At 47.7% G+C, this 14,594-nt stretch overlaps 1 protein-coding gene across 1 annotated transcript in view; it reads left to right on the plus strand.

Annotated features, from left to right (window-relative positions):
* Positions 1-9,832, plus strand: part of TMEM154 (transmembrane protein 154) — a gene marked incomplete at its 5' end in the record, with an annotated part of 71,759 nt that extends 61,927 nt beyond the window's left edge. The window contains one exon of the mRNA XM_084768448.1: positions 7,314-9,832. Within this exon, the coding sequence (XP_084624574.1) occupies positions 7,314-7,329 (16 nt within the window). The 3' untranslated portion in view covers positions 7,330-9,832. The remainder of the gene's footprint in view (positions 1-7,313) is intronic.
* Between the last annotated feature and the right edge of the window lie 4,762 nt (positions 9,833-14,594).

A 14,594-nucleotide genomic window follows, 5' to 3' on the forward strand; every position in this document is an offset into this window, starting at 1 on the left:
CTCCCTCCCACAGTGTCTCTTTCTTTGACTCCGGATCTTACTATGTAGCCCAGGCTGGCCTTGAACTCATAATCTTCCTGCCTCAGCTCCCTAAGTGGTAGGATAATGGCAGTGTTGACACATATTGACTATGTACATATAACATACATGTACATATGTGTGTGTGTGTTGTTTTAGGGTATGTTAATTGCACAAAATAATAGATCTCATCATGACATTTTCATATACCTATGTACTGTACGCTTTGATTAAATCCTTCCATTACCATCTCCTAACCCCTTTACCTCAGAGTGGACATTTTTCTTGAGCTATAGAAACCGATTTCTGGTCTCGGACTGGAATTCTGGGCCCTGCACCTGCAAGGCCAGTGTTCTACCTCTGTGCACACGCTCAGCCCCAAAACAGGATTTTAGTAAGGACCAGATATGTACAAAATACTGCAAGACCTTTGCAGCAAAGTTGTCATGTTTAAAGACCAATGATAGGAAAAGACAACGAAGGAGCTTGGGGATTAAAGGTTCTGCACTCTTATTTCCCACCTTAGTGGCCTTTCCCCACAATCCGCCGTTACACGGCTTGTGCTGGACAAAGGAATCCTCTCAGTGGTACTCAGAGCATAGGAGGGCGGAGGACAGAGGGAGAGGTAGCCCAGAGCTGAAAGATGATAAGAACAGATCCATTTGGTGAGTCTTATGACCAACTGTTCAAAGTCTGTAGAGAAAGCGTACCTGCTCCATTGTCAGACCCCACCCGGACAGCGCCTCCCCTATGCCACTAGGTCGTGGTGCAGTCCAGACAGAGGCCACCCGGTCCTGCCCTCTCCAGACTGGCCAGCCTCTTCCTGTCCCCTGACTCGGGTCCGTTAGGCATTCAGTGCTTCTGCCTGCACCTTGACTACTTGAACACAGACAGGAAGGTGCAAATGCAGCCACGCGCCCATTTTCTGCTCCTCCGTAGGTGGAGAGTTTACGTTGGGTGACAGTGCTGAGAAAGGTGAAGGTATTAGGAAATACTGTGGCCACTTCCGGTGTTTCCTTTGTTAGTTTCTTCCCTGTTTTCCTATCAAGTCTTTTTTAAAAAAATCATTAAAAGTATCCTTCAAATCAGGATAGTGGTGAACGACTTTAATCCCAGAGGCAGGAGGATCTCTGTGAGTTTGAGGCCAGCCTGGTCTACAAAGTGAGTTCCAGGACAGCCAGGGCTACACAGAGAAACTCTGTCTCAAAAAACAAAACAAACAAACAAACAAAAAAACCTTGTGCCCTCCAGACTGATGCCCAGAATGGCATTGTTAAAGGCAGGTGCATGAGTTCAAGGGTGTGTGTGTGTGTGTGTGTGTGTGTGTGTGTGTGTGTGTGTGTGTGTGTGTGTGTGTGTCCCGGATTGTGTCTTCAGGGCAGGCATGATCTCTCTCTGTCTTGGGCTCATTCTGAGCCTCATTTTTCATCCACCCAGGCCAGGCCTCTGTCGGGAAGACAGGCCTTCGTATTGATGAGAAAGGGAGCTTGATGTAATTGTTACAGTGACTTCGTGCCAAACTCAACCCTACACTCTCCGAAACTGAGTCAGAGCACCATGACCCTAAAAGGGCTTAGTGGTGGCACATCGCCATCTTCAGAGGCGGCCGCGTTGGCTGTGCCCATAACTCAGGAGCGCTGCAAGACAGATGGGTCAGGGAGGGTTAGAGTGGCTGTCCAGTCTGGACAAACAGAGCCAGAGCTATGAGGTGAGGTGTTTGAGCTGGAGCTGGTCACCCCCACCCCCACCCCCACCCCCCAGTTCTGCTGGCAGCATGCCGGTCGAGCGCCTTCCTGAAGAAAAGACAGCCGTGCTTTGTTTTGCTTTATAGCTTGTCCTCCTGTCCCTGTACGCGCTTGTGGAGAGGTGTCCCATGCTTTCCACATGTTTACATAACACTCCTAGACAAATCGCTCTTTAATGTCACCATCAGAAATGAGTTGCTAGAGCTGCACGCGTGCAGACCGTGGCAAGCGGGGAAGGCTGAGCGTGGAGCTGCTATTGTGCCTGCTGCAGTCAGTGGCAGTTCGCCAAAGGTGTTCTTTAACAGGGAACTCCGGGATTTGCTAGAGTTAAAAACGCATGGCTTTATTTGATCATTTCCCAGAGATGATGAATAACTGGAGGCAGCAGCAGACGCATCTTACTAAATCAAGCGATGAGCCTGTGACAGAGGATGCCCTGGATTACTGTGCTGGGCCTGAGGGTTGAGGGGGTGGGGGGGCTGGGGGCGGGGGAAGGAGGAGGCTGCTGACTCACCCACAGGTCTTGTGGGGAATCACACCACACAAAACACCAGGGGGGCCGGGTGTGGTGGCGCCAGCCTTTAATCCCACCACTCGGGAGGCAGAGGCAGGTGGATCACTGTGAGTTCGAGGCCAGCCTGGTCTACAAAGCAAGTCCAGGACAGCCAAGGGTACACATAGAAACTCTGTCTCGAAAACCCCCCAAAAAACAAAACAAAACAACACCAGGGGGGCAGCTGTTGTCTGGGAATGACACGATGTCCCATCAAAGCAGAAGCAGTTTGTGACTCGCTGGGACTCTGCCACCCTTCTACAATGTTCCAGAGATCACAAGCACTTGGCTTTTGGGGGGCTTAAGTGAACAACACTGCTAAAAAAAAAAAATAGCTTTGCCTTAGAAATTTTGTTTGTTTTTCAAGACAGGGTTTCTCTGTGTAGCCTTGGCTGTCCTGGACTTGTTTTGTAGACCAGGCTGGTCTCGAACTCATAGAGATCTGTTTGCCTCTGCCTCGCCGAGTGCTGAGATTACAGGTGTGCGTGCCACCACACCCGGCTCTCTTTAGAAGTTTAAGATGTGCTTCTGAACATGTTTCCTTAAAGCCTTTGGATCTCTGAGACAATGTGTTCCACGTAACCGGCAAACATTTGCCAGTGCTCAGTCTGCAGAACATGGATCGCCAACACGTATGTGGGTGCCAGGCCTGTGACATGGGCTTTTACCTGCATTTTCTCATTTTTTTCCCCTGTGAGTGTGTGGTGCTGGGAACTGAGGGCCTCTCTCATGCTTTACCTCAAGCCTATAAGCTATATAATTATTAAGCGTGTTTTGCAGATGAGATCAGACAAGTAAATTAAAGCTAAGAAAGGTTAGCTTGCCCCTTGTCGCACAGCGAAGAAGTAGCTGGGCTCTGATTCTAACTTCCGCCACATCATTCTTCCTATGCTAACTATATATATATAATATTATATATATACTCTATATAATGTGTATACTAACATTATAACTCCCATAAAAATCACCAAAAAAAAAAAAAAAAAAAAAAAGGAACTACCCAGTGCTAACACCCACAACAAGATGCGTGAAATAATCATTCGAAAGGCTCAAATATGTATTTACCAGAACTGGGGCAAGGGTGCAGCGGGTAAAACTGCTTGCCTTTGAGCACAAGAACTTGAATTTGGGTCCCAGTAAAAAATCTGGTATGATCCCACACTTGACTCTAATCCTGGCTCTGAGGGGGACAGAGACCGCAGAATTGTTATGGGTGGCTAGCTGACAGCCTAGCTCCAGGCTCAGGGAGAGACTGATAGGTCAGGACTCTGGACACCTTCCTCCAGCTCACACGCTCTGAACACCGACATACATAAACACACACACACACACACACACACACACACACACACACACACACACACTCATTCATTCATTACCCGGTGCTGGGATCTGAGCTCCTCACTCGCTGAGCACATGCCCTTCAGTCCTTTTACCTCGGCACGTAAAAGACTTGAACAAATGGAAGCCATAGTGTGCTGCTGAGTCAAAGGCAAGAATGTGAAGTTACCATTTCAAACTCAGCCCCGTCCCTTCCAAGTCCTGATGTACATTCTGTTTGGAAAAGTCACCACACAGATAGACAGGATGATCTAAAAGGAGAAAACGTCTGTAAACTGGGATACAGTGTTGGGGAGACTCCCAGGGAAAACGCGTCAGAGATTAACCGCTGTGCCAGAACCAGGTAGCACTCGTTAGGGGAGAGCTGGGTGTGATAGCGCACACCTGTCATCAGCACTCAGGCGCTGAGGCAGGAGCAGCACTGCAAGGTCAAGGATAGCCTGGCTATCTTCAAACAGAAGAAGATCCTGTTTGAAAAAGAGGCAAAAGAAAATAAAAGCCTGGCACAGTGGTACACGCCTATGACCCTAACACTTGGGAGGCAGAGGCAGGAAGTCACACAAGTTCAAGGTCAGCCTGGTCTACAGAGTGAGTTCCAGAGCAGCCTGGGCTGCTAAATGTGTGAACAGCATCCACCTGCTCCAAAAGGGAACTGAAGACAGACCAAAGTAAGGCTGCCACAGAAGTCCAGCTTGGTGAACCCATGAGTTTGATTAGGGTTTCTTGTAGAGCAGAGATGGCTCAAAGAGAGCTATTTCACCAAAACCCACTCCAGCATGGCTGCACACTGCTGCAGGCACAGCCTGCAGACAGCTCAGCAGGTCAGAGAGGGTCCTTGCCACGCAGCTCAGCTAGTCTCTTCCAGTCAGGGTGGCTCATCTGAGTGTCTTTCAGTGCTTTACTTATGCATGCCTGAGGAGGGAGGGACCTGGTGACTCTGGTCAGTTTTGGGGACTTCCTGAAGCTTTTGTTGACTTTCCTAGAAGCTTCCTTATAGGCTGGAATACATCACTTCTGCTTAGACCATCCTGTTGGTCTTGGACCTTAATCTTTACCTTTAACATCTTGGACCTTAACTGGGTTTCCTCCAAGATGGAAGGCCTTACTCTCAGAAGAAAGTGCTTCACAACAGCCACAGAGTGAGGCAGTCCTTGCCTCAAAACCAAAAGATACAAAAAACCACTACCACTACCACCACCACCACCACCACCAGCACCAACAAAAACAAAAACAAAACACAAAAAACAAAAAACAAAACAAAACCAACAACAACAAAACCAAAAAACTGGAGAAGTGTTTTGAGTGTTTTGTAGAATAGATGAGTCATAATAAAAAGATAATTGATCCATTTTAAAGATAATAATCAACTTAGCAAAAGAAGAAATTGAAATTACCAATTAATGTTTAGAAAAAAATAATATTCTTTTCAGTAATAAAAAGCAAACAAGGGGGTGGGTGGGAAAAAAGGCAAACAAAAGCATAGGTAAGGTAAATCTAGTAGCATTCTACCCAGAAGAAAGACTTCCCTCCCTCCCTCCCTCCCTCCCTCCCTCCCTCTCTTCCTTTTTTCCTTTCTTCAGTACTAGGAGTTGAATTTGGAGCTTCAGCATATACCAGGCAAGTACACAACTGCTGTTTTACATTCCTAGGCCTCATTTTTAAAGTATCTAATGGGTTAACAGGTTGCTATATAGTTACTAAAAAGGGAGGGGAGAGGGAGAGATTGGGGGAGGTTCTAGCTGGTGTGGTGTAGTGCTGGGAATTGAACCCATGACCTTTCGTGTGCTAGGAAGAGCTCTACCACTGAGCCACGCCCCACCCTGTGTGAACAAAGAGATCACAGAGCAATGTGCAAATGAGATCTTGTTTTGAACAAGGGAGAACGTATCTTTAGAACAGAAACCATTTGGGAGAGTAAGCGCCACAGTATTAGCTACAGTGAAGGTTCTGGTGTTTTGCTTTGTTGTTTTCTTTGTTCTGGGGGTCAGGCTTGCTGGAGAGGAACCCAGGGCCCTTGCACATGGCAGCCAAGCATTCTACCACTGAGCCACAGCCCCAACCCTGCATTTTCCATGTAAAAACAACAAACAAACAATGAATACTGACTGGCTTTACAACAATTGTGAAAACTATTTCTGTTAGAGCCATCGGACAGAGCTCAGTGTTGCAGACAAGACAGGGTCTTGCTAGATAGATAACACCAAGGACAGCATGCAATTTGGGGTCTTCTGTTCCACAGAGATGGGCTCTGGCCCTTAGCAACACCACCCAGTTTCCAAGGAATGAAGCTTTCACTTGTTCACTTTGTGTTCTTCAGAGTGATATAATTAAAAGTTTGTTAGAGAGCATTGCTGTGTGTGTGTGTGTGTGTGTGTGTGTGTGTGTGTGTATGTGTGTGTGTTGGGGGGTGGTGGTAGTGACCAAATCAAGGGCCTAAAGAGTACATGTGGTAAGCAAGTTTTCTGTCACCGAGTTATAACCCCAGAGCAAAACAAAACAAAACAGCACCACCATAAAACAACCTGAAAATTTCCATTCATTGTCCATATTTAATAAGTTTCGCTGTAGAGGTCTTCCTTTGTTCATTCCCCTGCCTTGGATACAGTTCTGCCCTCCTCTCCTTCTCCTGTACGGCTTTCCTTGTGTCCACCCCCACCCTCCCAGTTTGTCTCTGTCCTGTCAAGGACACATCCGTCTACTGACTGATCTATCATCTATTGTGGCTTGTTGTGTTTGTTTTGCGAGACAGCTCTCACTGTGTCCTGGGCTGCAGTTGCTGGGACTACAGAGGTGCACCCTAGCTAACGCATGATGCTTTACTGGGCGTGAGTGAAGGTGAATCAGAAGACAGGCACAGACCGCTCGCACTGGAGAGCCAAGCACAGCTGCTCACTGTGGTCATTAGTGCCCACCCTTCCAGCCAGGGTTGACTGTCAATAGAGATGTGCTAGTCTGAATGGGGGGAGGGGCGGGCGGGGGAGATCACCAAGGCCAGAGGAGAAGCATTAAGAAGGAAGCAGATCATCCACCTGCTCTCCAGGAAAAGGCACATGGAGCCCCCTGACGCACTGGGGAAAAGCCATGAAGTCAGGTATTGGACAAGGGTAGCCAAACTCAAAACAAACAAAGCACAAATTAGCCGAGAGCATGGTTATGTTCAAATGCCGGGTCTCTAATTTATACCCCAAGATGTCTATGATGGAATTGTAAATGGTGCAGAGAGCAGCCCCCACCCCCAACCCTGCCAGGCCACCCCTCTGTGGGCTTGAACACGATGCACTGTTGAAAATAAGCCAGGACCACAAACTTTTGAAGGAAAACAACACATGGGCTGCTTTTTTTTTTATTTAAGATTTTTGGCATCTATTCATTGGGAATGGGATTACATTTAATTAAAGGCGGGAACCCCCACCTCCGTCGTCTGGTTCTCTCCCAGTCACTGGGGATGGATTTTGGAGAGCTAGAGATTGTCTCTTGGATTACATGGATTTCTTCCTCAAGAATCAATTATGAAACTCAAACTGCCCCTTGTTTGGGGGGAAATTGCAAGCTAAACAGGGCTGGCTTTAGTATTTTGAGTCACCTTGGCCGTAAAGGGGTCACCTCGCCCTTGCTTCTTGTGCTATTGTTCTGTCCTGAATTTCTTTCTTTTTCAGTGACAGTGAATCCTGAGTCTGAGTGGCGTTGACGGTTTCCCAGAGAGCACTCCCTGAGGGCACCTGCTGGGCCTGCCAAGGGAGGACGAAGAGGACACAAGTTTTAATTCATTTCAAATCAGTGTAGACACAAGGACTTTTTGGTGTTTCTTCTACTGCCCCCTCTTCAGATGCTGGCATCCCCCTGTCTGGGAAGAATGAGGGGCCAAAGTCTTGGAAAGACCTGGCTGCCCACCAGCCATGGTGGGAGAAGGTGTCCCATGTGGTATATAGCACTGGAGTTGATCGGTGGTGTCCCCTCCTCGCTGCCTCCTTCCCGCTCATCCTGATCACTCTAAGCTGACACCATTGGTCAGCTTCACCCCCAAGGGTTTGAATCAGGAAGCTGGTCTTCTTCCGGGTCACCTTACTACCTAACAGGTTTGGATAATGTCCTCTCGTTATTCACGCCCTCTGACAGGGCGGCTCTATTGAACTGGAACGTTCCTCAAGGACACTTTGTGTCATGGAAAAGACGCCAAACAAAGCAAGTGTTTCCTACCACACCATCCCAGGGGGTTGCTAAGCTTGTTTCTTACCTGCTGAGAAAACACAGCAACAAAGTGCACAGTCCTCATGGGAGATCCTTGGATGCCTAGCAGACTTGCGCTCAGCCACATTTCAGCCACGTTTGAAAAGTGACTTTGTCGAAGAAATGGCAGTCTCTCAAGAGAGAAGCAACCCTTTTCTTCTCCGCTAAGATCACCTCTAATTACCCCATCTCAAAGCTACGGTTCCGATCTTGTCTCAACCCAGGCCTGGCCTCCACTGTGCGGGCGTAGAAGGCACACATCCAGGTTGGGATCGTCTGTCACCCTTCTGTATCTTGGAAATTGTCAAGGCTGAGCAAAGAACAGCTGTACCGGTGGCAGCTGTGGCTCACTGTGCTCTGGTCTCGCCTGCACTTGATACACAGCGTTTCCTGTAGGGCTGGGAAGAGTCTCCCATCCTCAGTACTCCTGGAGGTGGCTATCAGGCCGTCAGTTATGACAATTCTACACCCAGGTGCTAAAAACAATGGAACAGAATGCAGAAGGCCCCACTAACCTCTCTTCCTTAATAAAGTCAGTCTCATTTAATCCTTAGTTTTCTAATTCTGACCTTTAAAAGGCCAACTAGCTAATTGAATCCCAGTTCTCCCAGGATGCTTGGTGTTTTATTCCAAGAAAGGAACAAAGAATGAAATTTTTATTTTGCTAACCACATATAAACCAAGGGGAAAGGAGGTTAACCAAACTTTTTTTTTGCTGCTGAATTGGGGGGGGGGGCAGGGTCTGTGTTTGAAAGGCTGCCTTCATGCTCCACAAAGAGCCTTCTCCTGCCTCCTTGGGACCCCTTTAATGAGCTCTTGCCTTCCGAGATATGCAGATAATTTTATAGGCAGAGCCGCAGGCCAGGGTGGTCTACAGTGAACAACAGCTCTGCTCACACCGACCCCCAGCTCTTCAGCTGTCCTGGGACTGAGCAGTGCTTTGATGAGAGACGGTGTTCCAGAGTGTCTCCTCAACAGATCTGTCTGTCGTGTTCTCACTCTGATGTGACTCTGAGTCACTGCCCCTGTGGACCCTCACAATCAATTTATGATCTGCAGTCGTCTGGCAGACACTGCTTTCTGAGTCATCTTTGCTCATCTCTTCTGCCCATGACTGTTACTTTAAGTTTGTTTCTCTTTCTCTGAAAAATCTAGTACCTTCTTTCTTGGGGGGTCTAAGATCCCCACTGACTACCCTGGTCTTTGACCTTGATCTAAGCCAGTCCAATATCAGACTTGGGAATTTCTCGAAAGTGTGTAAGGTCTTGGATGGTTACTTTTGAGTAAGCAGTATTTCCTGAGTTGGTAACAGGATTCTTATTCAATATGTCAAATAACCTCACACTCCTGAAGTAACAAATCTAACAGCATGCTTTTGAGTCTATACCTGAAAACTGTGTTGACTTTTCTAGCCGCACTGTGCACAGGAACTTTCTACAAAACTAATTTGTTCTGGCAAGACTCGTGACATTAGCATGGGTCATGCAGTCAGGTTAACCCTAGGACTCTGAATCCTTTTAATACTATGCAACCAGAGCACAGGCAATTCTAGGAATTATTAAAACAAAAATATTTATTTTTATTTTTTTACATTTTTAGTAGAGGAAAAAAAGAACCCTAATCGATTTGCCTTAACTGAATACCAATCAGAACAACTCAGGTTTCAAAATAAAGATGGGCAGGGAATTTTACCTAGCATGCCCCCAAAGCCCTGAGTTTGATCCCTAGCACTGTACAAACTAGGCATGGCCTCAGGAAGATCATTCCTACAAGTTCAAGTTCTAAGCTACATAGTGAGTTTGAGATCAGCCTGAAATATGTAAGATCTTGACTCAAAAAAAAAAATTTTTTTTTTCCTAAGATACATGGTCATATATAGCAGGTTGATAACATTGCTTAGCCAAAATTTCTTCAGAGTCTTGTTTCAATAAATGTTTTTAAAAATCTATTTTGTGACTCTTTTTACAAAATAACTTGTTCTTTGATAGTTTCATGTATGTACTGAAATCCCCTGCTTTCTGTAACCCCAACCTTCTAATCTTCCCACCCCATCACTCTCCCTACAAGCTCCTTCCCCAGGTGCCATTTGGTTTTGTTTTGAGGCACGTTGAGTTTAACCAGGCTTGTCTGTGTGGCCAAGGGTTTGGGACTTGTGGGCTCCAAAGTGGGTACACAGCTGAAGACAATGACTTTTCCTTCCCTGGGATCCGTAGCAGCCAATAATTCTCCTCCAGTCCGTGATTGACTGTTGCTAGGCTCAGTCTTGCGTAGGCAGTCACAGCTACTGTGAGGTCATGGCTGCACAGCTATGCCAAGCCAGGGGTGGGGTGGGGTCGGGGGGAGGTAGGGGTGGGGAGTGGGGGTTGGGGGGGATGAGGACACAGACACACACACACACACACACAGCATTTCACAGCCCCCTCTCCCTGTCTTGCGGCTCTTAACAGTTTTCCTGTACCCTCTTCTGCCAAAGATGCCTGAGCTCTAAAAGCTAAACGGAGTGGTGTTTAATCTGGAGCCTCTTTAGGAACAAATGTTACTCCTAGCCTTGATCAGAGAGGCTCTAGCAATGGAAATAATGCCGATATAACTGGAAGCCTTAAAAAAAAAAAACTTCAACAACAACTTACACCATCTTGGAAAAAGACCTTATGTCGAATAAACAAAATGTGGGTGCTAGTTTCATTTTTTGTTAGAATTAGTGCAACTTCTAAGCCCCGTGGAGTGGTAAGACATGGTTTCCTACCGGGAAGACCCTGCTGATGTCATCACTGTGGGGAAAACTTTGGCACTTTATGCTGAATTCAATTAACACGTGACTTTTTGACATTCTGAAGACACTCGGGGTGCATTCTGGGTTTTCCTTTTCATAGCTATGACAAGCAGCTAGCCCTTTCCCTTATACACACGTTTCTACAACCACAGCGGCCACAGGAACGCCTGGAGCCCCCTGAGGATGGACACCAGTCTAATCTGCTAGTAACTGTGTAGCCCAAACAGCCAGGTGCCTGAGCCACGTATCACTTCAAATCCAGCCTCTGACGTTGTCTTGGCATCGCGTAGCCTGGCATCCAGATCTGCCTTTCCTCTTCTTGAGGGCGATTGCCTCTGCATACCCGGAGTTTCGTTTGGGTTGCTGTTACTTCTGTCACCTTTTCTACCTAACATGTCACTCCCCAGAGGTGGCAGTCAATGTGGCTGTGCTAGACCTTCAGATATGCGCTAAACTCTGAAATATTAAATTCCTAAGTCAGAGTGCTTAGATCCAAAGCGCGTTTCATTGTGCGAGGTTAGAAGGGCGAGTTAGCGATCCAAAGCTGGGTTTCGCTTGTTTCTTTTCGAATCGACTTGATCTGGTGAGAAGACTCAGTTCAGGCCTCCCTCCCCCACTTCTCAGGCACCCCACTTCTCAGGCACCCCCACTTCTCAGGCACCCCCCCCACTTCTCAGGCCTCCCTCCCCCACTTCTCAGGCACCCCACTTCTCGGCCACCCCCACTTCTCAGGCACCCCCACTTCTCAGGCACCCCACTTCTCAGGCACCCCCCAACTTCTCAGGCACCCCCCCCCACTTCTCAGGCACCCCCCCACTTCTCAGGCACCCCCCCACTTCTCAGGCACCCCCCCACTTCTCAGGCACCCCCCCACTTCTCAGGCACCCCCACTTCTCAGGCACCCCCACTTCTCAGGCACCCCCCCACTTCTCAGGCACCTCCCCCCACTTCTCAGGCACCCTCCCCCCCACTTCTCAGGCACCCCCCCACTTCTCAGGCACCCCCCCCACTTCTCAGGCACCCTCCCCCACTCCTCTAAACTACTTCCCATAGTGGGGCAGGTATGGGATACCTACCCCACTCCCATGCCATCTGTTTCTAATAATTTCTATCAAGCTACCTCCCATCCATAATCCCAAATCCTTGCTAATTATCATCATCTGGGCCAAGTCTCCATCCACGTCAGCCATGTGCTTCTCCTCCACCTAACCCATGGCACAGTGTTCTTCTTCTCCCTCTCCTCCGGTCTTCCTTCCTCCCAAGATTCTCCCTGTCTCCCCAAGCCCTGGAACCTTAGCCACATCTATCCTATATGCCCCGCCCAGGTGTGATAGCTTTTTATTGGTCAAACAGGTTAGGCTCTTAGGCAAAGTACAGGTGGGGCAGAGACAGCAAGCAGTAATTAGCATCAAAATACATCAGACCAACCTCCAACATGTAACCTAAAATACTTCTGGTAAAAATGAAAAGAATCCTTTTCTTTTCTTTTGGTTTTGTTTTTTGTTTTTGCTTTTGTTTTTTTTTTTGTTTTGTTTTGTTTTTTTGTTTTTGTTTTTGTTTTTGTTTTTGTTTTTGAGACAGGGGTTCTCTGTGTAGTCTTGGTTGTCCTAGACTCTCTTTGTAGACCAGGCTGGCCTTGAACTCACAGAGATTCACCTGCCTCTGCCTCCGGAGTGCTGGGATTAAAGGCAAATGCCACCAAGAATCCTAGAACTTAAGCCATCCCTCTTTCCTCAAGAGGAGCTCTTCCTTGTGGCTCTCATCTTAACCTCACCTGCCAGGTTGTAAACCTCATCATTGATGGTGTAAACCGAACAAGGCTGTCTCGACAGATTCATAACACACAGCTCAGAGAAGGCACACTGATGCGCACAGAAAGAGTCCTCCCAGAGGTCCATCTGTTGTGGCATCCGCTTACCCCAACAGGCTGTAGGATGTCCTGCAGTTTGCTTCCTTCTTATCCCCCTGAGAATCCAGTCAGCAGTACAACAACAGATCACCCTGGATCCGAACAGCAGACAGTCCCACAGTGAGGAGAAGTGACCGGGATAGAGTCATAGTCAGGACAAAATTTTATTTTGTTACAAAGCAAACTCAGCCCATAGTACTAGAGACAAATTAAAGTGTGTTGTTAAGTAACGTGTTCCCCAGGGCTGGAGGAATGCTGGATAGTTAAGAACGCCTGTCTGTCTTGCCAAGGGCCTGGGTTCTGTTTCCGGTGCCTACACCAGTTGTCCCACAACTACCTGCATGTAATTCCAGTTCTAGGGGATCTGATGCCCTTTTTCCTGACCTCTGCAGGCGGCTGCACATATGTGGTGTACATACATACATTCAGGCACAGGCACATATGCACAAATAAGATCATAAACTAAGCAAACTGTTCCTAAAAAATAAAAGAGGACTCCAACTGTCTAGGATCTAGATCCTTCTAAGTATGTCACTTCCCCAGTGCAGGACACTCGTCTTCTGGCTTGCACATATGCTGAAAGGATGGCCTGTTGCCCCAGGACACAGAGGGAACTGGTGCAAGGGTGAGCCTCCCAAGCAGGTCAGCAGCTGCTAGAGAGCCTTTCTCCCAATCCAGTGAAGCAATTCCACCCACATCACTGGCCCAGCAGTGTGTAAGGCGGTCAGGCACAGAGGACTCTGTGTTGGTGGGTTATATCCAACGGTAAAGGGCCCTGTGTCACAGAGCAGGTGTCCGATGAGATAAGAGTCCCAACTTCAAGGTGCTGAGCAGGCAACATAAATCATCTCATTTTAGTTCTAGTAATGTGTTTGTAAGGTCGCTTAAAGAACTCGTAAGCTCTGGCCATGCTCCCTCAACTTTGAAGCAGCTGCTTTTCACTCGAGGCCAGAAGAGGGCATCAGATCACATTATAGATGGTTGTGAGCCACCACGGGGTTGCTGGGAATTGAACTCAGGACCTCTGGAAGCGCAGCCAGTGCTCTTAACCTCTGAGCCATCCCTCCAGCCCTTCACTCGAGGTTTAGACACTATGTTGTATTTTCTTTCTAACCGTTAGCAACAGGACAATGCCTGTCAGTCTAGCCATTGACTCCCTACAAGACGCAGCATGAAATAAGTACCAGAGGTTGCAGAGTAACAGAGAGAGAAGCGAGAACCCCAGGCCCAGATGTGCTACATCATGCTGCCCAGGCCTGGCTGTGGTGGTACTCTCCTTCAGTCCCAGCACTCAGGAGGCAGAGGCAGACAGATCTCTGAGTTTGAAGCTAGTTTGGTCAATAGAACAAGTTCCAGGACATGCAAGGCTCCACAGACAAACCCTACCTTCAAAAACATGAACAACAACAGCAGCCACCACCATCACTAAATCATGCTGCACGAACAGCCTCGTCTTAGAACAGCAATGATAGGCACAAAACTGAATTCCTGGGGGCTGAGAGGAACGGCTAAGAGTACTTGCTGCTCAAGCAGAAGGGCTTGGGCTCAGATCCTAGTACCCGTGGTTACTGGGGCTTGCTGGCCACTGGCCTACCTCCAGGTTCCATGAGACCATTTCAAGGGAATAAAGTAGTGAGTGCTAGAGCAGTATACCTGAAGCCCTGCTCCAGCCTGCACATCTGGACACATGTGCATATACACTGTACATACAAACACACCATACTTGCACAAATACATGTGCATGTGCCTGCACACACACACTCGCACACATGTACATGAGCGTGTGGGCATATTTTTTAAAAATCTATTTTATTTGGGTTTCTTATATCTGTGACCATTTTCCACCCGAATCCCTTCCAGCTCCCCAACACTAGGTAGGTGAGAAAAAAGGTTAGAGGGAACAGAAGATGTAGATCTTCTTAGCTACTTCCTGCTGATTAAGGTCAGGTTCCTTGGGGGCAAGTCCAGTTTCATCATCAGGACATCTCCAACTTCTTGTTCTCACCAAACCGCAAGAATAGCAACCAG

This window comes from Acomys minous, assembly GCF_964271855.1.
Source record: "Acomys minous genome assembly, chromosome: 19".
NCBI classification, from domain to species: Eukaryota; Metazoa; Chordata; class Mammalia; order Rodentia; family Muridae; genus Acomys; species Acomys minous.